This window comes from Rousettus aegyptiacus, unplaced genomic scaffold (assembly GCF_014176215.1).
Source record: "Rousettus aegyptiacus isolate mRouAeg1 unplaced genomic scaffold, mRouAeg1.p scaffold_m13_p_3, whole genome shotgun sequence".
Lineage (NCBI taxonomy): Eukaryota > Metazoa > Chordata > Mammalia > Chiroptera > Pteropodidae > Rousettus > Rousettus aegyptiacus.
The window spans coordinates 89,691,198-89,716,194 of record NW_023416306.1 but is presented as its reverse complement, the minus strand read 5'-3'; the positions used below and the strand labels follow the sequence as shown (position 1 = coordinate 89,716,194).

The 24,997-nt window shown below is 32.3% G+C and overlaps 1 protein-coding gene and 1 non-coding gene across 7 annotated transcripts in view; both read left to right on the top strand.

Annotated features, from left to right (window-relative positions):
- The window catches only part of PRPF39 (pre-mRNA processing factor 39), a 29,381-nt gene extending 4,641 nt beyond the window's left edge, over positions 1–24,740 (top strand). The window contains exons 1-14 of one of the 6 annotated variants that reach the window (XM_016154640.2): positions 6,513–6,639; positions 6,825–6,893; positions 6,997–7,159; positions 7,288–7,406; positions 11,706–11,873; positions 16,242–16,407; positions 16,872–16,979; positions 18,378–18,542; positions 18,855–18,981; positions 19,334–19,602; positions 20,455–20,639; positions 23,320–23,394; positions 23,609–23,729; positions 24,002–24,740. In XM_016154640.2, coding sequence (XP_016010126.1) covers positions 7,073–7,159; positions 7,288–7,406; positions 11,706–11,873; positions 16,242–16,407; positions 16,872–16,979; positions 18,378–18,542; positions 18,855–18,981; positions 19,334–19,602; positions 20,455–20,639; positions 23,320–23,394; positions 23,609–23,729; positions 24,002–24,058 — 1,647 coding nt within the window. In that variant the 5' untranslated portion in view covers positions 6,513–6,639; positions 6,825–6,893; positions 6,997–7,072 and the 3' untranslated portion in view covers positions 24,059–24,740. Of the gene's footprint in view, positions 1–5,732; positions 6,080–6,512; positions 7,160–7,287; positions 7,407–11,705; positions 11,874–16,241; positions 16,408–16,871; positions 16,980–18,377; positions 18,543–18,854; positions 18,982–19,333; positions 19,603–20,454; positions 20,640–23,319; positions 23,395–23,608; positions 23,730–24,001 lie in introns of those variants that run through there. The other 5 variants (XM_016154638.2, XM_016154639.2, XM_036217960.1 and 2 more) reach the window with 5 other exon arrangements.
- LOC118601171 lies at positions 19,660–19,739 on the top strand. Its single transcript, XR_004950254.1, has one exon. It is a non-coding gene; the product is annotated as a small nucleolar RNA SNORD127 (small nucleolar RNA).
- Positions 24,741–24,997: the final 257 nt, after the last annotated feature.

Below are 24,997 nucleotides of genomic sequence, written 5' to 3'. Positions count from 1 at the left end.
ATGTTTAAAACCCAGTAAGAGGGGATATCTCAAGAATAGAATGAGTCAGAGGGATAAGAAAAAATGTGGAAAAGGTAAAAGTAGAGGATCAATCCAAGAGGTCCAACACCTGGGTACTGTGAGTTAAACAGAGAGATAAAAGAGAAAACCAAAGAGAAAATTATCAAATAAATAATAAATATAGAACATAAGGATTGAGTGACATAAATATCTAGATTAAAATAGGCTTTCCGAGTGAGTGCCTTGCAGGATAAATGGTACTCATCTTAAGGTACATCATTGTGGAATTTCAGAACACCTGAGATGAAGAGAGGTACTAAAAGCTTTCATGGAGGGAAAAACAGGTAACACAGAGAGGATGAGGAATAAAAATGGCATCAGATTTTTTCAGCGGCAACACCAGATGCTAGGAAACTGAATAGATTTCCTTCAAAACTCTAAGAAAAAAATATTTGCATTCTAGAATTTTATACTCAGACAATCTCATTCAGTTATGAGTATTTTAGATTTGGAAAATCTTTATTTTTTCACCGCACATACCCTTTTTTAGAAAGTTATAGAAATGATTCTTTAAAAGAGGGAGTAAGTCAGGAAAAAAAAATATTTGGGCTGTTATAAGTGAGATTCATCCCAGGAGATAAGTGAAAGAAATTCCTTGGATCAAAATGAGCAGACAAACCTAAAAAAGAGAAATCAGTCCTAGTTGCTGCAGAAAGTTTTAGAAACTGATGGTCTTAGAATGGATGTCTCCAGAAGGGAAAATGGAGTTGATAAGTATTGATAAGAGCCAGTTGTTTTCGAAGGACTGTTTAAACAGCTCTTCAAGGGTATAGGGTATAGGATCAGTTTCCAAAGACAACCAAGCATGTGAAAACAATGAGGAAAGATTTAAAGAGGTAGAAGCAAGGAAATATAATTATAGTATACGAGCTAGCTTGAGAGAAGTGTTTACATAAGGCACACTGATGTAAACCTGAATATTGCTTTAAACCCATACTGATAGAACTGTGTTGGGAGCACGTGAGAGGGAAGTTTTGTACATATGTTTGGTATAATAGTTAAATTTGAATCTTCTCCAATAGACTACAAAAAATTTCTAAAATGGAAAAAAAAATGTAATAAGATATACCTCTAGATAAATTCTGCTGACTGCCAGTTTTTGAAGTCAAAGTGAACAGCTTTTTTTCCTCCTCTTAGAACTTCTACAAAAAGATTTTAACTGCATCATGAAGTTCATTGTTTTCCTTAGTTAAAGTATAACATCTTAAATTTGGATAACGCTTTCCAAGAAATTCATTGTTTGCTGTGATACTTTCATTTATGTGAATTTAAAGTTTTCAAGACTTAAAAGCTTTTATCTCATCCGATGATCTTGATAGGCTTATGAAGCAGATAATGCAGGTATCATTAGTCCCATTTAGAAGTGAGAAAAGCCAGAGCAACCTAGAATCATGTGCTATTAAGGGAGAGAAGTAGCCCCAACCCCCACCTTGTGTCATACTTTCCTTTCTATGCTTTATCTTTTTATAATGAAAGGTCTGGGAATTCTAATTCCTAGTCTTTTGTACCTTATTATTTCCTGATTTACTTATGATTTAGCTGTTTTCCTTTTTGTTTTATTGTGGCAAAACCTCGTTAACATAAAATTTACCTTAACTGTTTTTAAGTGTACAGTCCAGTAGTGTTAGGTATGTTCACATGGTTGTGAAACATATCTCCAGAACTTTTTCATGTTACAAATCTGAAACTATATCCATTAAACACAACTCACCCATTAAACAGTAACTTCCCTTTCCTCCCTTTCTCTAGTCCCTAGTAACTACCATTCTATTTTCTGTTTCTTTGAATTTGGCTACTCTAAATAGTTTATAAAAGTAGAATCATACAGTATTGATCTTTTTATGAATGGCTTTTACTGAGCATAATGTCTTCAGGTTTCATCCATATAGCATATGACAGGATTCCCTTCATTTTAAAGGCTGAATAATATTTCATTGTATGTATATGCCACATTTTGTTTATCTGTTTGTCAATGGACATTTGAGTTGCTTCTTGCACTTGGCTGTTGTGGATATTGCTGCTCTGAAATGGGTTTGCAAATAGCACTTTGAGACCCTCCTTTCAGTTAATTTGGATACACACCCAGAAGTAGGATTTTTGAATCACATGGTAGTTCTCTTAATTTTTTGAGAAACCTCAATCCTTATTTTCTACAGTGGTTGCACCATTTTACAATTCCACCCACAGTGCACAGGAGTTTCAGTTTTTTCTCACCCTCACCAAAGCTTGTTATTTTGTTGTTAGTAGCGGTCCTAATGTGTATGAAGTAATATCTCATTGTGATTTTGATATGCATTTTTCTGATAATTAGTGATGTTGAGCATTTTTCATATACTTCTTGGCCATTTATATGTCATCTTTGGAGAAATGTCTATTCAAGTTCTTTGCCCATTTTTTAATCCAGTTTTTGTTGTTGAGTTGTAGGAATTCTTAATGTATTTTGGATATTAACTCCTAATCAGGTAACATAATTGCAAGTATTTTCTCTTATTTTGTAGGTCACCTTTTCACCCTGTCTTTTGATGTGCAAAAGTTTAAGTTTGATATAGCCTCATTTGTCTATTTTTGCTCTTGCATGTGCTTTTGGTGTTATATCCAAGAAATCATTGCCAAGTCCAATATCATAAAGCTTTTCTCCTATGTTTTCTAAGAGTTTTATAATTTTAGATTTACATTTAGATTTTTAATTCATTTTGAGTTAATTTTCCTATACAATGTAAGATAAGGACCTACCTCTATTCTTTTGCATGTGAATGTCCAGTTTCCCATTACCATTTACTATTTGTTAGAGACTGCCCTTTCGTCATTGAGGGATTTCGGCACCTTTGTCAAAGATCATTTGTATCTGGGCTCTCTGTTCTATTTTATTGATCTCTGTTGTCTTCTTCCTTTTGTTAGTTAAATTTGATAAATTGGTACTAGCAATTGCTGTATTATGAAGATTCTGTTGGAATAACTTATTAAAAGTAACTTTAGTATATTCTTTTGACCCAGCGATTTTTGAAGTAATCAGAAAAAAGATTTCCCTAAGAGCAAGGCCAATGTTCTTAATTCTTTTTATAACACTTTAATTGCAGGATATGGAGTAATTGATAATCTCTGAAGATGAGGGAGTGTGGTAAATTCCCTGATTACAGAAGAAACCCTTATGTCCCATTTAAGTATGCAATTAGAACAGGGAAGGGAGTAAATGACTCAGAATATATCAGCCAACACACAAAGCAATGACTAATTTGCATTCGGAAAATTAACCTTCAGGTGTGTCTTTAAAGGTTGGGGATAAAGAAAGCCAAATATATTGAAAAGCTTCTCTAACTTTTTCTAGAGCCTTAAATAGTTTAAACCTGGGAAAGTTTGTGATAGTCATTCTCTTAGAAGGGAACTTTTTCCTGGTAGTTGTAATACTTTGGATTCTCCTTTATTATATACGAACTAGATTTGCTTCGTGTATTTTTTCTTCTTAAATTCCTCTGTAGAATTTCTTCTTCTGTCATATTTTAAATCTCTCAAATCTCTGTAAATTTTCTTCTATTCTCAAATCTCTCAGGCTCTACATATTCTGCTGCTTACACTCCCACTTCCCTAGTACAAACCCTTTTCATTATGGTCATTTTCTTGTCTTCGAACCAGTCCTAATTTCTGCCTTTTAGTCTACTGTAAAAGTTTGTACTTCTGTCAAACTAATAGGCTGTTCCCTATTCTGTAATAATCTGTTATTTCTTTGTATTATTTAAAAACCTGTAGTTTTTCAAAGTTTAGACCGTGTTCTGTATTTCATGAAGCTTTTCTAGCTGGCAGTAATTTTCAGTTGATTTTTCTAATCTCTTTTATTTCACTTGAAATTCATTCAAATCCCCCCCCCCCTTCTCTTTTCTCTCTCCTGGTTTCCTCCTCTTGTTTTTAATCTCTCTCCAACTAGTTAAGAACCCTTAGAGTAAGGACCTTATCTTATACTTATGTATTTTGGACCAGGAACTAGTGGAGTGCTGAATATATACCAGGCATTGAAAACTTTTGTCCCCACCTTAACTCCCTGCACTTCCCTTATTCTTTTTCTCCTTTATTTTCCCTAGATTTACCTGGTTATATAACTAATTCAGTAGCATTCAGTCTCAAAAGGTCTCAATTTAACATTTTAAATTTCTCCTTTGTTGAAAAAAAATTTGCTTCATATTCCATTTTGAAATAATGAACATTTAAAAAAATCTGTTTCATATGTACTCAATTTGAAAGATGCCCTCTATATACACAAAATAACTTAAAGCTATTAAGTAAAATGAACAAAAATGCTTCACAATGTATATCATAAAGATCAGATTTCCTTAGTTTACAAAAAACTTGTACAAACTAGTAAGACTAAAAATTAGTGATGCAATAGAAAATATGGACAAAGGATGTGAAAAAGCATTGAAGAAAAAATAAAGGAAATTGAAATTCAACCTCTTCATAGTTAAACAAATGAAAATCAAAATGAAGTGTTGCTCTTATTTTTAAATCAAATGAATGAAATTTAAGTTTTCATGGTACCAAGTACTGACAATGGGAGATGAAGAATGGATATTCTTATGCATCGTTAATCAGTTAGGAATGCATTTGTCTGCAAGTAATAGAAAACCTGTCTATTAATAGTTTAAACAACTAGGGATTTAATTTCCCACACAGTATGAGTCTGGTAATGTGTTATTAACATCTTGATGATGTCAGGGATGGCATTCCTTCATTTTCGTGGCCAGTCACTTATTAACTGCTTCATGTATACATGTTTCAGATATGTTCACATTCAAGGTAAGAAAAAGTAATAGAATTTATACTATTTTTAACTGTCTCTTCTTTATTTTATTTTATTTTTAATCAGAAAAGCAGAATCTTTCCTAGAGCTCTCAGCAGATCTCCTTTTCAGTCTCATGAAAAGACTGAAAAGGATCATGATCCTTCCATATATTTATTGGTCACTTGTATTTCTTTCTTAGCATTACTATCTTTAAAATCTTAATCATATTTTTAAATTTAAATTTTATTTTTTAAATTATTTTTAAACTATATTATACTATATTAATTGTGTATTCTGAGTATATTTTAAGAGTAAATCAGTTTTATGATCTGCTTTGTTTTGAGAATAATCACTCATTTAGGAAAAAAGACATGCCCTCCAATTTAATGATCCACTTTTCATTTAAACTGTTACTGGAAGAGATGAAGTCAACTCTGAAAATATATTGTGGCACTACTTTATAAGATAAAAGAATAATCCGTTATTTTATGGCCTTAACAATAAAGATAATGCTATTTTCCAGGATTGGTAGCAAGATAGCATTCAGATACTGAATTTTAGAATTTTAACTAGCTAAGTAGCATTGAAATCAAGTATAATTGCCTCTTTAAGGAGCAGGCATAGTCTTCACTTGTTTTATGGATAAAGGAACTAAATCCTCAATTATTTACATTTTGCTTAAACACCAACAGTAAAATGGCAGATTTTTAGAAAATTTATATGTTACAGAATTTTTCATAATATAGAAACTAATAAATCTAAATTATGAGTTATAGGAGAGATCAAGAATCAAATTAATATATTTCTTTAATAGCTAATGAGGGCTTTTTATTAAAAAGGTGCTTTTGATAATGCCAAATAAACATTCGAAAGACATTTCTCTTTATTTTTGTTTCTACAGATCATCTACTGAAGACAAAATAAAGAACTATGCAAAATTATCACATGGATGAGTACAGAAATTCTAGTAATGGCAGCACAGGCAACAGTTCAGAGGTAGTAGAGGAACAGTCTGCTGATTTTAGTACCGAAATTATGAATGTTACAGAAATGGAACAGTCACCTGATGGATCTCCTAGTGTGAATGCAACTACAGAAGAAAATGAAATAACAAATGCCGTGGACCTTCCAGTGATAGAAACAGAAGCAAATTTCCCTCCAGAATATGAAAAATTTTGGAAAACTGTAGAAAATAATCCTCAGGATTTTACAGGCTGGGTATATTTGCTTCAGTATGTAGAACAGGAGGTTAGTAACTATTTAAATGAGACTAACGGGACAAATTAATAAGTTATATCAGACTTAATTGTTTTGTAATTAAAGTTGCCTTTTTTATACTTACAGATTGAATTGAATAACATTGGATATATACTTTTTTATCTTCAAAAAATGACTTTTATGGCATCTGTACATGTGAATGTCTGTATTAATGGAGTCGAAGTGTATTGGGGGGTGTGTGTGTGTATCTATGTATAAAATTACTGAATAAAAAGTTACCTTGCTATTTGACAGAATTAGTTCCTTCTAGATAAGATTGCATTTGCAGGGACAAGGGCTGCTGTGAGTGTGGTTTTTAAACCTGCCATTTATTTTATTTGAGATAATACATTTGAAAGGAATAGTAAATATTTTTGTGACAAAAACTTCTAAGATGTTTAAACACTTCATTTTATTTTCATCAGAATCACTTGATGGCTGCCAGGAAAGCATTTGACAAATTTTTCATACACTATCCGTATTGCTATGGTTACTGGAAAAAGTATGCAGACCTTGAAAAGCGGCATGACAACATTAAACAATCAGATGAGGTGCGTACATCACTGAATAAAGTTATCTCCATTAGGTACTGTAAGCCAAATAATAACAAAATAAAGACTTTTTTTTTTGGCTGGCAGTACCTACGATTTGTGGTCAAACAGTTTTATAGGGTATTTTATTTGCATTTGTCACTCTTGTGGCATTTGTAGCTAATATTTTCTCTCTTTGTTGGCAGGTGCGTTAAACCTCTACAGTTTGTCAAGCTTTGCAGTGCAAGCCTCTGTATTACACTGCAGCTTAACAAGTAGGGCAGGGCTTTTCTCTCACTTACATTTATTTCTCATTTTCCAAACAATATAGTTGGTTTGCTAGTCACATTTGCTACGTCTTATTGCATTTTTGGTCAGACGCTGTCATTGATGCTCTAATGGGTCTGTGCCCTATGGTCTGTAACCCAAAGCCTGCCCACACAACCCGGTCAGAATGCAGGGACTGCTGCGCTTTGAAGATCAAGACTCTGCACGTGGGGATCAGAACATTGCCATGTTCTATCCAACCTCCACCCAAATGGTAATGGTAGATTATTTAAACAAAATTCCAGTAATTAGTATTTCTAAGGTTCACCGGATAACACAGTGTTGCCTCTCTGTTAAGAAGTAATTAAATATTTGAAGTACAGTTTGTTGTTTTCTTCTTAGGTTTATCGGCGGGGGCTTCAGGCAATACCTCTTAGTGTTGACCTTTGGATACATTATATAAACTTCTTAAAAGAAACATTGGATCCTGGTGATTCTGAAACAAACAGTACAATAAGAGGGTATGTGAACCCTACCATATTTTTTTAACCATTGCAAAAGTATTTTATAGTATCGAAGTACTATATTTTATTTGACCCAGTCCTTATTTGTAGGAAATAATCACTACTGCAGTGACTATCTCTGTTTGAGTCAGTGTTTTTGTAGAGCATACTAGAAATGGAACTCTGTCAAATGGAATACACAGCTAAGTTTTATCAAATGTTTCTTCAAAAGTGGTCATTGTCAACTCCCACAGTGTATGAGAGTAGTCATTTTCTCATAACCATGCCACATTTTTTTTAAACCTCCAGTGATTTCACATTAGTTTAATTTACTTATTTCTAGATTATTCATCTTGGTTTGCCATCTTTTCATATTTTTATATAAGCCATTTTTACATTGGCTGTTCATATCATTTGCTCATTTTACTTTTGAATCCAAAAGGAAATTTTAAGTGTTTTTGGTTTTTATTTTTGTTTGGTTTTTATTTTTATCAAACTATGTGCATTTGGTTTAAATAATCAGTGTTAAACTGCTTGTACACAAAGTGATTCCTTCATCCCTATTCAAGTATTTTGACTGTCTTCTGGTTTTTTTTCTTCTAACAAATTTGTAATAGTAGCTCTCTACTGCTTTCTCTCTCTCTTCATTAGCTGTAGACATTGTAATTCTGTTAGGATAGCTGAGAATGGAAGAGAATCTTATCTTTTCATTCCTGATCTTTCCAAAATGGATGGGTGTCATGGACTATTGTTTTTCTTGTAGTTAATTACTGTTTCACTTCCCTCCCCCCTTTTTTTCGTTTGCCAGATTTTCTTTGAACATTTAAAAATTTTCACCCCCTCTAACAGCTAATTTCACTAGTCATTACTAATACTACTTTACATAATGTACAAGTGCTATGTAAGTTATTTTTTGAAGCTAAAAAAATTCTATTTAAGCTGAAAATTGTAAAAGAGAATTACACTCTGAAATCCGTAAATTCCAATTTTCCCCTTCCATCTTGGAGACAACCCTCTTGGAACCTTCTTTTCTGTAATCTGGATTGGTTGCTCTATTCTGTTTCTGCTGTACAGCAGTTGTTTTGGGAATCTCCTTATAATGATTATAGGATGTCTTTACCTCATTTCTGGGTTTCCAGCTGTTTTTATTAAGACTATATTGAATCCTGCTCTTTCAGCCTACCTTTTAGAGAAGTACATCCTATTATTCCCGATGAAGGATGCTTTAAATTAAAAGTCTGAAACATCCACTGATGGTATAGTGGGGTATAGATTTTGAGTTGAAGGTAATTTTTCCTTAGGGCTTTGAAAGCATTTATTTCTTCATTCTCTTATAACTTCTAGTTTTGCTATTGAAAACTGTACCATTCTTCTTCTGGATTCTCTTTTTATGACTTGTTTTTCCTCGTGGAAAATGTTCTCCTTTAATTTAATGTGATTTTATAAGATATGCTTTGGAATAGACTTTCTAATTCATTGTGCTTATTGTTTAGTAGACATTTTCAATCTGGGATGCTTACATCCTTCTTTTCTTAGAAATGTTATTAGTGTGTATATTCTTATTTTGATAATTTCCTTCCCTTGGTTTTCTCTGTCGTTTTTGTTACCCAAGAATCTTTCTTGTTCTTTGTTCCTTTTTTATATCCTCCTATTCTAGTTATATGCTGTATATCTTATCATTTTTTCCAGGGTATTAAGAATAGTTAAAGTTTTTCTCTGCTCCCAGCACTGTTTCTTCTGAAGTTTTTTTATTTACTTGTTTTCATCTCTGACATGTCTGATTTCTGGATTTCTGCTTATGTTAAAGATTAGATATTAATAAATTGAGTGGAAACGCTCTTGTGTTTTGTATGGGGGGGGCACTTTTAATTGGACTGGAGGGCTTTACAGTAAAGTGAATAGGTGGCTACTCAGATTTTGTTGGGAACTCTCGGTGTTGGTATACTCATATTTTATTCCTATGCTAAGCAGCATCTTCATTGAAGGATCATTTGATCTGCCTGGGAAATGCATACCTAGCTTCTAAAATCCCATACGTGGGCAGGAAATGAGGATTAAGGTCTCAACCATTCATTAAGCAGACCTTCTTTCAAACATTCTGTTTTTAGTTTATTGCCTTATCATCCCTTCTCTGCCAACTCCCCCATCTTTCTTAGTGTCTGGTGTGTTAATTTCCTGAATCATTTTGGGATTCTGCAGGGGCAGTGACATATATTTTACTCTCTTGAAAACTTAACACACTACACATGTGTGCACATACACACACTCTGAATCTTTTATCTATACATATTAAACATTTCCTGCAGTTTTGGCCATCTTTTAACTTTGTTTACAGTGTCTTTTTATCATATAGAGGGTTTTCCCTCCCCCTTAATGTGGTTCAGTATTCAATCTCTTACTGGTTTATGAGTTTTGTATCTATCTTGTCAAGAATATATATATCTTGTATTTTCTTCTAATAATTTTAATAGCTTTTCAGAAATCATTCATCTGGTCCTTAGTTTGTATCTTTTGTGAGATAGAGATTAAACTTTTATTTTTTTCATTTATCAAATAGTCCAGCTTTTCTGCATTTATTTAAAATACCTTCTTCAGCGTGTACTAAATTCAGACATTGATATGTTTTGTTATCTTGGGAACTGTTTTGTTGATCCATTTTTTTTGTTCTCAGGCCAATGCCATACTTTTAATACTATAACTTCCTAGTTTCTTTTGATATATTTCAGGAAAACGCCACCTGCATTGTCTTTATACAAAAAATTTTTTGTATGGTAGATGAATGTTAGAATTCGTTTTTCCTGTTCCACCCAAAATTTGTTAGAGCTTTGATTGTGTTTAAATTGTAGATTAGACATTTTTATATTGGTAAAATGCCTCTTAATTCTAAAAGATTTATTTTAACAATATGTATCTAACGGTTTTATCCCATTAGGACTTCAAATATAATGATTAAAATTGCTTACAGAAATCTCTTTAAATGAATTAGGTATTTTAAAATAAGATTTTTTTAGTAAACTATAGTTGTGGAATTTTAGAATCTAGAAAGACTTATGAGAGTTTTAAAATATATGGGTACTTCTCATTACTTTACAAGGCAGCTGGATCTCTTATTAGAGAGTTATTTTGCTAGAAAATTTTTACTTAAATTGATATAACATGTCTCTGTCTTCTGCTCTAAATGAATCCTCAACAAACATTTCAAGTTTAGCAAATATTTAGGTATCTACTGTATTATTCTTATATGTTTCTAGGGAATACGTTTTGTATTATAGTTTTGTGTAAGGTAAAATTACATAAAAGTACATTTATCAATATTCTCTTTATGTTTTCTCTTTGAGCAGCTATTATACACTCCTCTTATTCCTTCTACTTTTTAATCTCTACCTGTATAGAAAACAATTGAATATAATTTTGGATTTAGCAGTGTATTCTAAAATTTAAAAATAATTTTATTTTTAATTTGTTTAAAGTTGAGGTTTAATTTACATACATTACAGTAGTCCTCCTCGCCTTATCTGTAGTTTGACTTTTCATGGTTTCAGATACCCTGAATATATTAATTGGAAAGTTTCAGAAATAAACAATTCATAAGTTTTAAATTGAATGTTCTTCTGAATAGTGTGATGAAAGCCCTAGCCTACCTGCTATGGGACATGAATCATTTCTTTGTCTAGCATATCCATGCTACCTGCCTATTAGTTTCTTAGTAGCTATCTAGGTTATTAGATCGATGATCACAGTATCGAAGTGCTTGTTTTTAATTAACCCTGATTTTACTTAATATTGGCCCCAAAGCGTAAGAGTAGTAACTCTGCCAATTCAGATGTGCCAGAGAGAAGCTGTAAAGTGCTTCCTTTAAGTGAAAAGATGAAAGTTCTCAACTTAAGAAAAAAAGTCCTATGTGAGGTTGCTAGAATCTATGGTAAGAATGAATCTACCCATGAAATTAGGAAGAAGGAAAAGAAATTCATACTAGTTTGCTGAGACAGACCACATTGACATAACTCTTACTACAGTATATTGTTATAATTGTTCTATTTTACTATTAGTTACTTTTGCCTAATTTATAAATTAAACTTAATCAGAGGTATCGATAGGAAAAAACAGTATGTATAGAATTTGGTACTCTCTGTAATTTCAGTCATCCCAAGACTGGGATTCTTGAAATGTATCCACTGAAGATAAGGGAGAACTACCATAAATTAGTTTGAAGTGTACAACTTAATGATTTGATATTTGTATATATTGCAAAGTACAGAAATAATATTTTAAAAGTGATTTTATCTTAGATAACTTAAAGGTAATTTAATTTTTCAGAACTTTTGAGCATGCCGTTCTAGCTGCAGGAACAGATTTCCGATCTGACAGACTGTGGGAAATGTATATAAACTGGGAGAATGAACAGGGAAACCTGAGAGAAGTTACAGCTATATATGATCGTATTCTTGGTATTCCAACACAGCTGTATAGTCATCATTTTCAGAGGTAAGTGGAAAAATCAGGTCATTAAAATATCTTTGATTATTCAGGTAATTAATTCCTACTATTCCGGATCATAATTCTCTTGAAACGTCATGTTAAAGTCTATTAGATTCAAGCAGGCTTGATAATCACAATTTATACACTTTTATTATTATTATTCATTCATTATTTTAGGTGAGGCAACCCTTAGTTGACCTCACAGGCTGCAAGGACCTTGTTAGCTGATAATCCCTTATTTTTTATTGTTTACGCCTATAGCACCTGGTCTTCCTAGGTGGACTCCCATCCAAGTGCCAACCAGGCCTGACCCTGCTTTACTTCCTAGATTAGACAGGATCAGGCTTGTTCAGGGTGGCATGGCCGTAGACACAATTTATACACTTTTAAATTTAGACATTTTCCCATATGTCTTGTGAAATATTTAGGAATTTTACTGTTTTCAGACATAAGGTTCTTATCCACTTTATAGATGAGCCTTTTGTCTAAGGTATTTCAGAATAGTGAAGGAATGAGAAAGTAGAATTTAAGTTTAATTATTCTTTATGTGCTAAATTAACACTGTACAGGGCATATAATAGATGCTATTTAAAACTTAATGATTTACTACAGGTACATTCTTGTGTTCATGCAACTCCTTGTATCCAAAACAGTGAATAAAGTATGTATTTTGTGTAGTAAGCCCTGTCTGTATACAACAATGAAAATCGTTCATTTAAAATTTACACTGTGATTTCCCATGATGATTGGTATAATTTCATTTTAATTAGTACTGTTAAAATAACTAACTCTGTGTACTGTGATTTCCACATTCTGTATTATATACTCAAAGTCTCCTACTAATACAGACTGAGAGATCTGTCTTTCTGAACAAGGAAGTGTTGAGACTGTGTTGATAAGTATTTAGTTTCTTTCAACTGTAATATTTTCTATATTTTTGTCATAATTCTTATAAGTAGTATTGTGTTAGAGCCTATTAACTTAGGGGCTTTTTAAATAGGTGATTTTCTAATTTTTTTTTTTTTTTGAATGTAGAACGCTTTATGAAGCATCTGAAATTTCTATGGATCAATTTGCTAAAATTAAAGAGGTTATTTAGACTACTCAGGTTAGAAATAGGAAGCATGTAGATCTGAATATACATATGGAATAGACATATCTCTAGGGTATAATCACCTAGGGAGACACTTGCTGGAAGACATTATTAACATGAAGCTTGACATATGGAAATGCTTGATGAGTATTTGTTGAACGAATTAATATGAAAGTTGGGACAATGAAAGTGGCTTTTCATAAACCGATTCTTCTGGGACCTAAAGTATATGTAAAATATATGATTATGAGAACTTTACTATTGGTAAGAAAAAGAAAATATAATTAGGAAACATTTATATAGCATTTGCCATATGCCAGACACTGTTCTGAGTGCCTTATAACTCATTTAATCCTCACAACAAGCTGGTATGGTATAGGTACTAGTAATATCCCATTTCATGGAATTAGAGGAAGATTAAAATATTCCTGTAAGGTCACAGAGTTAGTAAGTGTTGGAAGCTAGACAGTGTGACCCTAAAGTCCTTGAACTAGTCCTTTCCCAATCTTTTTATTTATTTTTTAATGAATATCCCACTAGGCTTTTTTAAAGTCATATACGCTTATAACAGAAATTAGTTGATTGCAGTATACATACTGCTCATTAATACGCTCTTTTTTATGTAATACAATGAGAACCACTTTTCTTACCAGTGTGTAGCAAACTCACAAGTAGTATTTATTTTAAGTAAATCTTACAGTTTATATAAAAAATTCATATGACTAGCTGCTTCGAGAACTTCCGAAGTGTTTTCTTTTGCATAATACACTCTCCCTACTTAAAAATGTTAGCACTTGCTATGCAACAGATGATATGCCTTTTAAGTTGTAGGAATAAAGGACCAGTGTAACCATAAAACTATAGAAAAGGAATGATGTGTTTAAAAAAAAGATTCTAAGTGCTATAGTAGAAATAATTTCCATTGGCTATACACTGAACATTATCTCTAAGAAAATATCTAATTTAAAATCTTCCTTAACATGAGAACTTTGTGATGTGACCTAACATCTCAGACCCAGTGCCTGGTTGTTCCTAAGCTCTAGCCAAACCCACGTACTGGTAACTTCCCATAGGGTGGTAGTGGTTTATACTTTTGTGACTGTATTACTTTTGTCACTTCCAATTTGTTTGGTAAATACGCATTCCTCAAGAACATACAGCTTAATGTTTCTCTGTGAAACTTTCCCAGTTTACCTAAATAGAAAGTATCTTTCTGTCATTTGTACTATCACTCTACCTACTTATTTACATTTATCTTAGCATTAATGCTGCTATCTCTCTTGTAGTTTTTACATGTCTGTCAGTTTCTGGGGTTTATTCTTTTTATTCTTAATAGCTAGGAATAGGGCTCACTATATATTAGACACTTAACCATTCTTCATTGAGTAAATTAGCTTTACAGTTGAAAAAGCCGATGAAAAATTACTGCTTAATATTACGCATATTGTATCACCATTTGAAAGAATTTTCTACACAGTGTAGCAATTTTAAATTTATGCTCTATAAGTAGTTATTTTTCAATTTTATCTTATTTCAAGTTTTTTATTTGTTTCCTGGTCTCAATTTTGAGTGTTAATATTTACCTGAATATTAAATTGTTCCTTTTCATACTACACATTTGAGTTACCTCATTTTTAATTTTTTTAAACAAGGCAGTCTGTATTTTTCCCTCCCAGTGGTGAAGTGGGTCAAGTTAGTTCTCTATATCTACTGAGTTTTGCAAAATTGAAATTAGTTTCCAGTGTTATTTATATACATTTGTGGAAGTCTAAAAATTCAGGTTTAAATAGCCTAAATCAATTTTAAGAAATTTGGGGGGAAATTTTATAATGTTGGAGCATGTATAATAGTTAGATTGAAGAGGTAAATTAAGGTCAAAAGTTGTGTCAGAAGATGAAAGACTTTAAGGAAATTGGATTTTAGCCTGACACAGTAAATGCACTGAAGTGATTTTGACAGGAGGGCTTTATGATCATGTTTATGGTTTTGTTTTACCTAATTACTTTTTAATAACATTTTTTATAGTATTGAGTGAGGATGAGAGTTGTGAAACTAGGGGCTAGAATACTATGTCCAGGGGAAAAGTGAGGAGGACATGAAAATGTTGGAAGGTAGAATCAATACAACCTGATATCCACTGGAATATAAATAAACAAGATGGAAGAGATTGGAAAACTTAGTGGTTGACAGATTAGAAATGATGAAGGTGTTGATTTGTGGATGAAGATGACACAGTTTAAGATATTTTGTATGTAAGTTTCCAAATTGGGATAGTATAGCTATTGAGCTCCTCAACTTGGTGTTTTTGATTAATATTTGTATGTATATAAATTAGTGTGTGTGGATAAAATGAAATGACATTTTTTTCAAAACACTGCTTGAAATTAAGCTGTATTTCTTTGTAGAGAGTGTTGGACATTGGATATACTAATCTGGAATTTAGGAAGGTTTGGGCTTGAGTTATAGTTTTGTGAGCTGTCATAGTATGTTTATTATTTCAAGCTGTATTAATAAGATTGGCCAGAGAAATATGTAAAAATAGATGAGAACAAAATGCAGAGCAGAATCCTTAGAAATACTTGCATTTAGGGACAGGTAGGAAGAGGGAACCATCAAAGGTGATCAAGAAGCAGTTAGACTTCGAGGAAAACCCAGAAAGTGGTAAGTCAGAGCCGAAAGCAAAGAAGATTCTAAAAGAAAGGTGTGGTTAGCCTTAAGTACTGAAGACATCTGGGTAGGCTGTAGTATGTGTCCTTTTAATTTTGTATGTAAGAGGTACTTTGTGACTTTAGGGCAATTTCATTAGAGTGTGATACAGACACATGGATTCAGGAGTAATTGATTGTTGGGGAAGGAACTGCAAACATTTCTTGATCATTTACAAGTGATCATTTATAATTTAAGTATAGATAACTATTTAATTTTACAGTAATTTTTCAAGATAGAATTGTGCCTTTTTACAGATGAGAAAACCAAGATTTAAAGAAGGGGAAAACTTTCCTTAAGTCAAATAACTAATAATAGACAGAACTAGAATTTGAATTTATGCCTGTCTATGCCTTCTCCATTCCATTACAAAGGCAGGAAGGAAATGAAGATGTCTGTAGACTGCTTTATCAAGTGGTAGGTTTTTACTACAGAAAGGAAAGAGAAAGGGAATGCTGTTTTGCTTTCTTTCTTTAAGTCAGTTTCTTTGTAAGAATAATGTGTTGTGGGAATTAACATGGGATCTGAAATTATGCTTCATATGTAGAGCATGTATTTTTATTGTCTTTCTTTAGATTTAAAGAACATGTACAGAATAACTTGCCTAGAGATCTTCTAACTGGCGAACAGTTTATTCAGCTGCGAAGGGAATTAGCTTCTGTAAATGGACATAGTGGCGATGATGGTCCTCCTGGTGATGATCTACCATCAGGAATTGAAGACATAACTGATCCAGCAAAGGTAATTAGACTTATTAAAAAATCCTTCAATACATGAAAAACTAGACTTCATATACCTTGACTGCATGTGTGGTATGACTTGTAGCTCATATAAAATATTCCTGATTAAGGCAAGTGAAAATTCTTTAGCTGGTATAATTTAAATACAGATTTAGGTAGAGAATATATTTTACTATGAGACATCTAGAAATAGCCTAGAAGGAATATTTTGGCTACGTTGTAATCTACTAGCCCTATTTAAATAAATAAATAAAAGATAAAAAGCATTTTTATTAAGTAGTTTCTTAGGAAATTGTTATAAATTTTAGTAATTAATTTTATTTGCACATAATTTTTAACAGTTTAAAACCCTTCACCATTCTAAGACTAAAGTATATATGGGTAATACTTAAATGTAAGCAGCTATATTTGAAAATTTCAATATATAACTTGTGTGATTTAAATTTTTTTTCTTTTTCTTCCAAGCTAATTACTGAAATAGAAAACATGAGACATAGAATCATTGAAATTCATCAAGAAATGTTTAATTATAATGAGCATGAAGTTAGTAAAAGGTGGACATTTGAAGAAGGTGTAAGTGTTTTTATTTTATAATAGTCTCAAAAATACAGTGATAGGAATAATGTATTTTTCTTTCATTTTTGAGTATTGTCTCAATTGCATTTTATTTTTCTTATTTAAGTAATAAGACATTTGTCCCATCTGTTGCTACTAGTATCAGATTTAGAATCTTATTCAATTTAGACTTATTCGAATTGTAAGATATCTCTTTAGTCCAAACCATTTTTTACACTTGTTCAGGTTTTAAAATCAATGTTGAATTATACTTTGCATACAACAAAATATACCCCTTTTAGATGTACAGTAAAATGAGGGGGGATTTCCCCCACAATTCTAATTTTTTATTTTTTTAACAGTTTTATTGATATGCAATTCACAGACCGCATGGTTCACCCACTTAAAGTATAAAGTTTAGTAGTTCATAGCAACTACAACCATCACTATAGTCAATTTTAGAACATTTTCATCACCTCAAAAAGAAACCCCTTACCCTTTACCTCTCATCCCTGTATTCCCTTACCTACTTAATCCATCCCTTCTGCCCAGCCCTATGGTACTACTAATCTACTTTCTTTTTCTGTAGATTTCTCTGTTTTGGCCTTTTGTGTGAGTGGAACTGTATAGCATAATATTGGTATCATCCGGGGATTGGTTCCAGGACCCCCATGGATACCAGTATCTGTGGATGCTCAAGTTTCTTATATTAAAAAAAGGCATAGTATTCTCATGTACTCTGTATTTTTATGTAAACATGGTATGCCAACACATCACTTCATTCATGTGGATTCAGCATAGTGCGTGGAGTGTGGCAAAGTCAAGTTTTGTATTTTGGGACTTTCTGGGATTTCTCCCCGCCCCAAATATTTTTGATCCATAGTTGGTTAAATCTGTAGATGCAAACCCTCAGATATGGAAGGCCAACTGTATGTGGGGTTTTTGTGACTGGCCAGAAAATGAATTTTGATAAATGTATATGTGCTGCAGTCACCACAGAAGTCAGGAGATAGAATTATTCTTTCATTGCAAAAAGTCCCCTTGTCCCCTTTTCAGTCAGTAACCCCCACCTCACTCCTAGCCCCAGGCAACCATTGATCTGCTTTCTGTTATTATGGTATAGTTGTTCACTTTAAAAGTAACAATAAGATTTCTAAAATATTTAAAAATTTTGTAGTTATGTTAAAATAACTGAATAAATGAAATACATTGTTTCCTTAGTTTGTAAAGCCTAAGTCGTTTAAAGGATTATAATTTACAGTTTTTTTTTTTTCAACATGAAAGATGGTGATTAAAATTTTTGGTTCATTAGCAATTATATTTATAATTTAAATAATTTATATTGTTACTGTACTCATGCATATTTTGGTGTTGATATTGGTTTACTTTTATTGCCATGTCATACTTTTATTACAGATTAAAAGACCTTATTTTCATGTGAAACCATTGGAAAAGGCACAACTAAAAAACTGGAAAGAATACTTAGAATTTGAAATTGAAAATGGGACTCATGAACGAGTTGTGGTTCTCTTTGAAAGATGTGTCATATCATGTGCCCTCTATGAGGAGTTTTGGATTAAGGTAAGAAAATTATATGCTCTGAAACTTGAATATTATAAACATTGATCTAGTGACTAACCTTTTTTGTACTTCTGTTGAATGTTGTTCATATAACTATATCTGTTGCATTAGGAGATGGTCTGCTTGCAACCAGATTTGACTGCTGCATATGCCAACCTCGTTGCCTCTCTTCGTCCTTCCTTACAGAAACTAGTCTAGTGGTTCAATAAAGGTGCTGAATGGGTTTACAAATAGAATTTTATCGTTCTGTCACATATTTAATGGCTTGTTCAACTGTAAATTATTCAGTATTTCCTCTGTTTCTGTGTGTAGTATGCCAAGTACATGGAAAACCATAGCACTGAAGGAGTGAGGCATGTCTTCAGCAGAGCTTGCACTATTCATCTCCCAAAGAAACCCATGGTGCATATGCTTTGGGCCGCTTTTGAGGAACAGCAGGGTAAGATTGAGGAAATTCAGTTGTTGTTTTGGGATTTTAAGTTACTTCAGGATAAAGATACAGGAATTGAGTCTTTAAGGGATGGTGTAAAGCAGAGGCTGGTAAACTTTTTCTATAAAGGGCCAGATAGTAAATATTTTAGGCTCTGCAGGTTAGAATGGTCTCTTTCCTAACAATGCTGCCATTATAGTCCAGTAGTAGCTCTAGATAATACATAAACAAATGAGCATGTTCCATTTTTAAAAAATAAAACAGCTGAATTTAACCTCTGAGCTGTTTCTTGGCAATACCTCATGTGAAGGATATTTCAGAAGTTTAAACCAAAGCGTAAACAATGAATTACTATTTCTAGGTAATATTAATGAAGCCAGGAATATCTTGAGAACATTTGAAGAATGTGTTCTAGGATTGGCAATGGTTCGTTTGAGAAGAGTAAGTTTAGAACGACGACATGGAAATATGGAAGAAGCTGAATATTTGCTTCAAGATGCCATTAAGAATGCCAAATCAAATAATGAGTCATCGTTTTATGCTATCAAACTAGCCCGCCATCTTTTCAAAATACAAAAAAACTTTGCAAAATCAAGAAAGGTGCTTTTGGAAGCCATTGAAAGAGACAGAGTATGTATTCGTATATTTTGGAATGTCTTCATAAAAAAAATGTTTTTTTTAAAATTTTGGCAACTATGATGAAAGATTGGTCTGTATGTAATATATTACTAAATGAAGATAACAGTCCCTCTAAACTGATGTTGCCACTTTTTAAAGAAAAAGTTTAAATTATTATCAACTAAAAGGCTGAAAAATCAAGATGATTGGATTAAAAAGTGTTGCAGATATTGTGGCACTATTTTCCCCACATTTAGAAAATTTACGGTAAATTTACTGATGATTAGGTAGAGGGCTTGGGAGAATGCCTTTTAAACCCAAAGCATGGCAGTTGTTTACAGTGCAGCAAATGTAGCAGTGAGATTCTCCTTTTTTCAAAGTATTTCCTTTTATATATCAATTGATAAGATTTAGTAGATAGGTAGGTTCTCATTTTTTCAATTTTCAGCTAATGCCATGTCTGTTTAAGACACAGGTTTATAACAGTTTGCTTCCCACTGCAGTTTAAGATGATTATCTATAGTTGTCAAGATTTAAGTTATTGGAACCGTATAGTTCCAATAGTCATGGTAGGTAAGCCACTTGACTCTCAAGACAAGATATTGGGTTTTAAATTATTGACATTCAACAATTTTCATGTTGTTTGGGAAATACTAGGATAATGTCACTCACTACTTGTCAGTGCGCTAATCAGTTTTTACCTGTTTTGATATATGCTGAAAACGTTTAACATGAGTTACATTTTAATACAATTTTTAATACTTGACTTTTCAAATTGAGACATAAAAGTTAGGGCATTTTAAATATAAATATTTGTGGTCTAAAACTTAGAAATATTATTAATTGATGCTACTTTTTACACAGGAGAACACAAAGTTATACCTTAATTTACTTGAAATGGAATATAGTGGGGACCTCAAACAAAACGAAGAAAATATCCTAAATTGTTTTGACAAAGCTATACATGGTTCATTACCTATTAAAATGAAAATTACATTTTCTCAGAGAAAAGTGGAATTTCTTGAAGATTTTGGTTCGGATGTTAATAAGTAAGATATTAATTATATATTTATATTTGAATAGTAAATGAGCATTGATAATTCTTGATGGGAATTTGATGATCAGTACAAATTACTCTATTGTCGAATTTAAAATGTTTGCCTAGTTTATTTTTCCCTCAGGTAGATGTGGGGTAAATTCAGTTTGGTAAATGTATATGTGCTTAACAGGAGGACATGGTTTGTTTTTCCTTCAAAACTTTTCAAAATTTTAGTATGGTAATTTGAACAGTGAGTAGATAAGAGAAGGAAGGAAGCAGCAATCCCTTGAGAAAGGAAATGGGTTAGGGATTGAACCCTGAAACACAGATACATATAGGCCACAGAAGGTGGATGGGAAGTGGGGTTGGAATGCCATTTTATCTCAAATTGGAAAAGAGGATGGATATGGTTCTACAGATAACGCCTAATAGCCTTATCTTTGTGCATTATAAAAAGCTGAAAGGTAAGGGTGGTAGAAATCTAGATTTGGGAAAAGGACAAGTTTAAGATTTAAATTTGTATGATAGAAGAGTAGAAATTGATTAGAGCTGCAATTCCATTTCTAGTAAGGAAATATCCCAGTTCTTGTTAGGCATGTGCCTTCTCTAATTCTAATTTAGAGTGATTTCCATTGAAACAGCTGTTCATAAAATAAGAATTACTTGTGTGTCTGTGTGTATTATATGTGATGTGTACATTTTTGATGAGTAAAATTTCAAACAAAAATATTTAACATGAGTTACATTTTAATACAACTGTATGTGTTTGGTTTACATTAAATGTTTTATATTAATTATCTAATATAAAATACATTAATAGTCTAATGAGTACAGGCACTTCAGTAGGTGAAGAGGTTTAAAGAGAGATTAGGCATTTTTTCCAAGGTCACTTAGTTATTACGTTGTACAGCTGGGATTAGAACCTACTTCAGAGTCTGCTCTTAACCACCTCATTTCCTCTATAGCTAGTGTCTTCTGTTTGTTTTGCAATGAAAAAAATATTCGAAAGAAATGGTATATGTAATTCTAGCTTTTAGTCTAGTTGGATGGTATGGTAATTGAGGAAATACATAAGTATATGAAACTTAAGGCTGTGGGTCAGTATGGATTTGTCATCCTTCATAGAGTAAGTGGGGCTTCATTTAAATACAAGATTCTGATAAGCCAAGAGGATAAAATGTGGAAGTTAAAGTTCATATAAAAGTAACATCTGCTTCATGGAGAGTTTTGTGAAGTAGTGGAAGTTATGTAGATTGTGTTGGGTCTTGAGAGCTAGACTGAGTTCAGAGAACATGTACACAGTTGACAGCAGGAAGCTATTGTTGACAGTAGGAAGCTAGAGTTTTGGTTGAGAGTAAATGACATATTTTAATTAGGCAGTAATATGCCTGCAAAGAGTCTCAATGCAAAGATGCCAGTTGGGCCTTTGCAAATACTATTAAGGAGGGTCTTAGTATCAGGTAATATATTGTAGTTGAAATGGAAAAAAAAAGAATTGAAAAATAAATGAGCCATTTAGAAATTTATATAGCAGTATAATGAATTAATAAGAATGCTGAGGTCAGACAAATACAGGCTTAAATGCTAAGTCACTTGCTGATTTGTATATTCTTCATTTTTCAAAATTTCTCACATGAAGGTTGAGTCTCTTATTACTCAATCCATACGTTGTGAAAGGGCTTTAAGGTAATTAGTCCATTTAAAGTTTGGCATTGAGTAAACACTCAACCTGAGATGACTGTTATTAACAATTTTACAGCCCTTGAACATTTTGGGACCGATGTAATTATAAATATTATTAAATGTGTATATATGCAAGATGCCCAGGGAAGTTGTGCACGCTTTGTAAAATTTCAAGGTTATTTCTACAGAAATGTTGTGTTCAGGTTTATGATTACTTTTAAAAATAAAGCCAATAGTTCAGAAAATGGTAAAAGGAAAACAAAATCATGATTTTACAGAGTTTGGCTTCAAGTGACATATGGAACTTAGAACTTCATAAACAATAAGTTCCATATATCAGAATTTTATTAAAATTTTATTAAATTTTATTAAAACTTTTTATTTAATGATAACCAACTATACTGTAGTTTTACATGGTATTTTAGTTTCATTTTAAATACACTTTATCCTAACTGGTGGCAGGTGTCTTCATTAGCATTGTTAAGTTCAATTTTAAAGTATACAGATTGTATAGTTGTCAGGACTACATGGTTGCATTGGACAAAAACATCGGTCATTGTCTTAGTTGTGTCATAGCTTCTTAGGCAGGCTTTCCCCATGTATTAGAAATGATAAGGACAGGTAGCTTTTGACCATCAGCTTTAGCCAACTAATACAGAGAACAGGCACCTTTTCATTAGCTCAAAAACCCGGGGACTACTAAACGTCCTGGTTTGGGTGGTATCCTCATCTCTAAACCAATTATTGGTCAAGAGTATAATGTAATTAGCCAGGCTCATTAGGAACCCCATTTGAATGCATGGACTGAGAAGGAAAGTGCAGGGCAGTGGTTCCCCAGAAAACGTAGCTGGGAGCAGATTTGCCTGCTGGATCATTAAAAAAAGATAATCAAAGGATGTTCATTTCAATTTACTTTTGTTTTCCTAAGTAGAAATAAGTTAAAACACTTTAAGAATTTTAAGTTTGGTTTTTGTATATTCCAGTGGATTTTTTTTCTTTCCTCTCAGGCTATTGAATGCTTATGACGAACATCAAACACTCCTAAAAGAGCAGGATTCTTTAAAAAGGAAAGCAGAAAATGGGTAAGTAACTTTTGTTGAATCAGAAAGGGAGGCTTAAAAGACATTTCATTGTGGTAATGCCTGTAAAAGACAAATATTTTTAAATGTTACCTTTATGTTGTGGTAATTTAGACAATTTTTTGAAAAAATATGCGGATGTACTCTGGTAACATGCATCTGTTTGTTAAAGTACTTATCTGTAGTTTTGAAGGTTTCCATTTGTCCTTTTATTTAGATCAGAAGAACCAGAGGAAAAGAAAGCACATACAGAAGATACAACTTCATCATCTACACAGATGATTGATGGTGATTTACAGGCAAATCAAGCTGCATATAACTATAGTGCCTGGTATCAAGTGAGTTCACACAATTATAATTGAATTTTTGGTTCATAGATGTTCTTAAAAAGGTTTTTGTTTTGTTTTTTTAAAGAAAAAGCAATTCTGCTTCTGTTCCAGATTGTACAGTACATTCTTTTGTGGTCAAGTCTTAGAATTTCAGCAGTGAACACATGCCTATTTTCTTACACATAGTTGCTTTATATATATATAATTTATATATATAATTTTTTTTACATGGAATTCAGCCATAGTGCTAGCATGCCAACATGTTTGCTTTTTCCTTTCAGTACAATTACCAGAATCCTTGGAATTATGGACAATATTATCCTCCTCCTCCAACTTGATGGAAAAATGTAAATATCAGATGGAATGTGTGACAGTATGAAATTTTTTTTTTTAAATGAGGGATGTAAACATAGCATAAGCTTGTTGTATTTGATAACTTGTCTTCCCTGGTTCTGTGTAACATTTGTTTAGTAATAGGGGAAAATGTCACTAAGTAGCTTACAGATACTATTTCCTACCATTTATAAAATTTACTTTTTATTGGAGAACTATTTTTTTTATTTTTGCATTAAGTGGTCTAGAATTCTTTTGCAATGCATTTGCAAGAGTTTTTGTAGCCTTAAAGGTAGGAAAAAAAAACCTGACTGCAAATCATGTCAGTGTAGTACAAGATTCTGAAAATACATTAATAAGGGCTGGTTTAAGGATTTACCTCCAGTAAAAAAAAAAAAAAAGGATTTTAACCTTTGCTGACCAGGTTTTGTCCGCGTGTTTCAATTACCCTTGTGAATTTTGATCTAACTGCAGAAAATACACATAATTGAAATACTGTATCTTGAAATAGATTATAAATCAGAAAATGTAATGTTTGCATCCCTTTAAAAGATGAAAATCATATCAAAAGTATGTTGTTTCAGGACTTTGTATTTAGAATATTCATGTAAACTTGTGAACAAGCCTTCATTTTGATCAAACTGATCATCTTCATTTTTGTAATAAAATTGAAGACCCATCCACTAATTGTTATGAATTTATTTGGGAGATCACCTAATATTAACTTTATTATTAGCGGGTCATTGACTCTGAAGTATGCTTTTCTTGAATTCAGCTATTACCTTCTTACTAACATTTCTTAAACCTTTTAGCTTTTGAATTCCTCTCAATCTCTACTTTTGCCCTCTCACTATATAAGAATATTTCTTTTAAAGATTTTAAGATGAGTGGCCCTGGAAAAGCTGTCTAGACAGTTTTACTGTTATACTCCCTGGTTTGGTGAA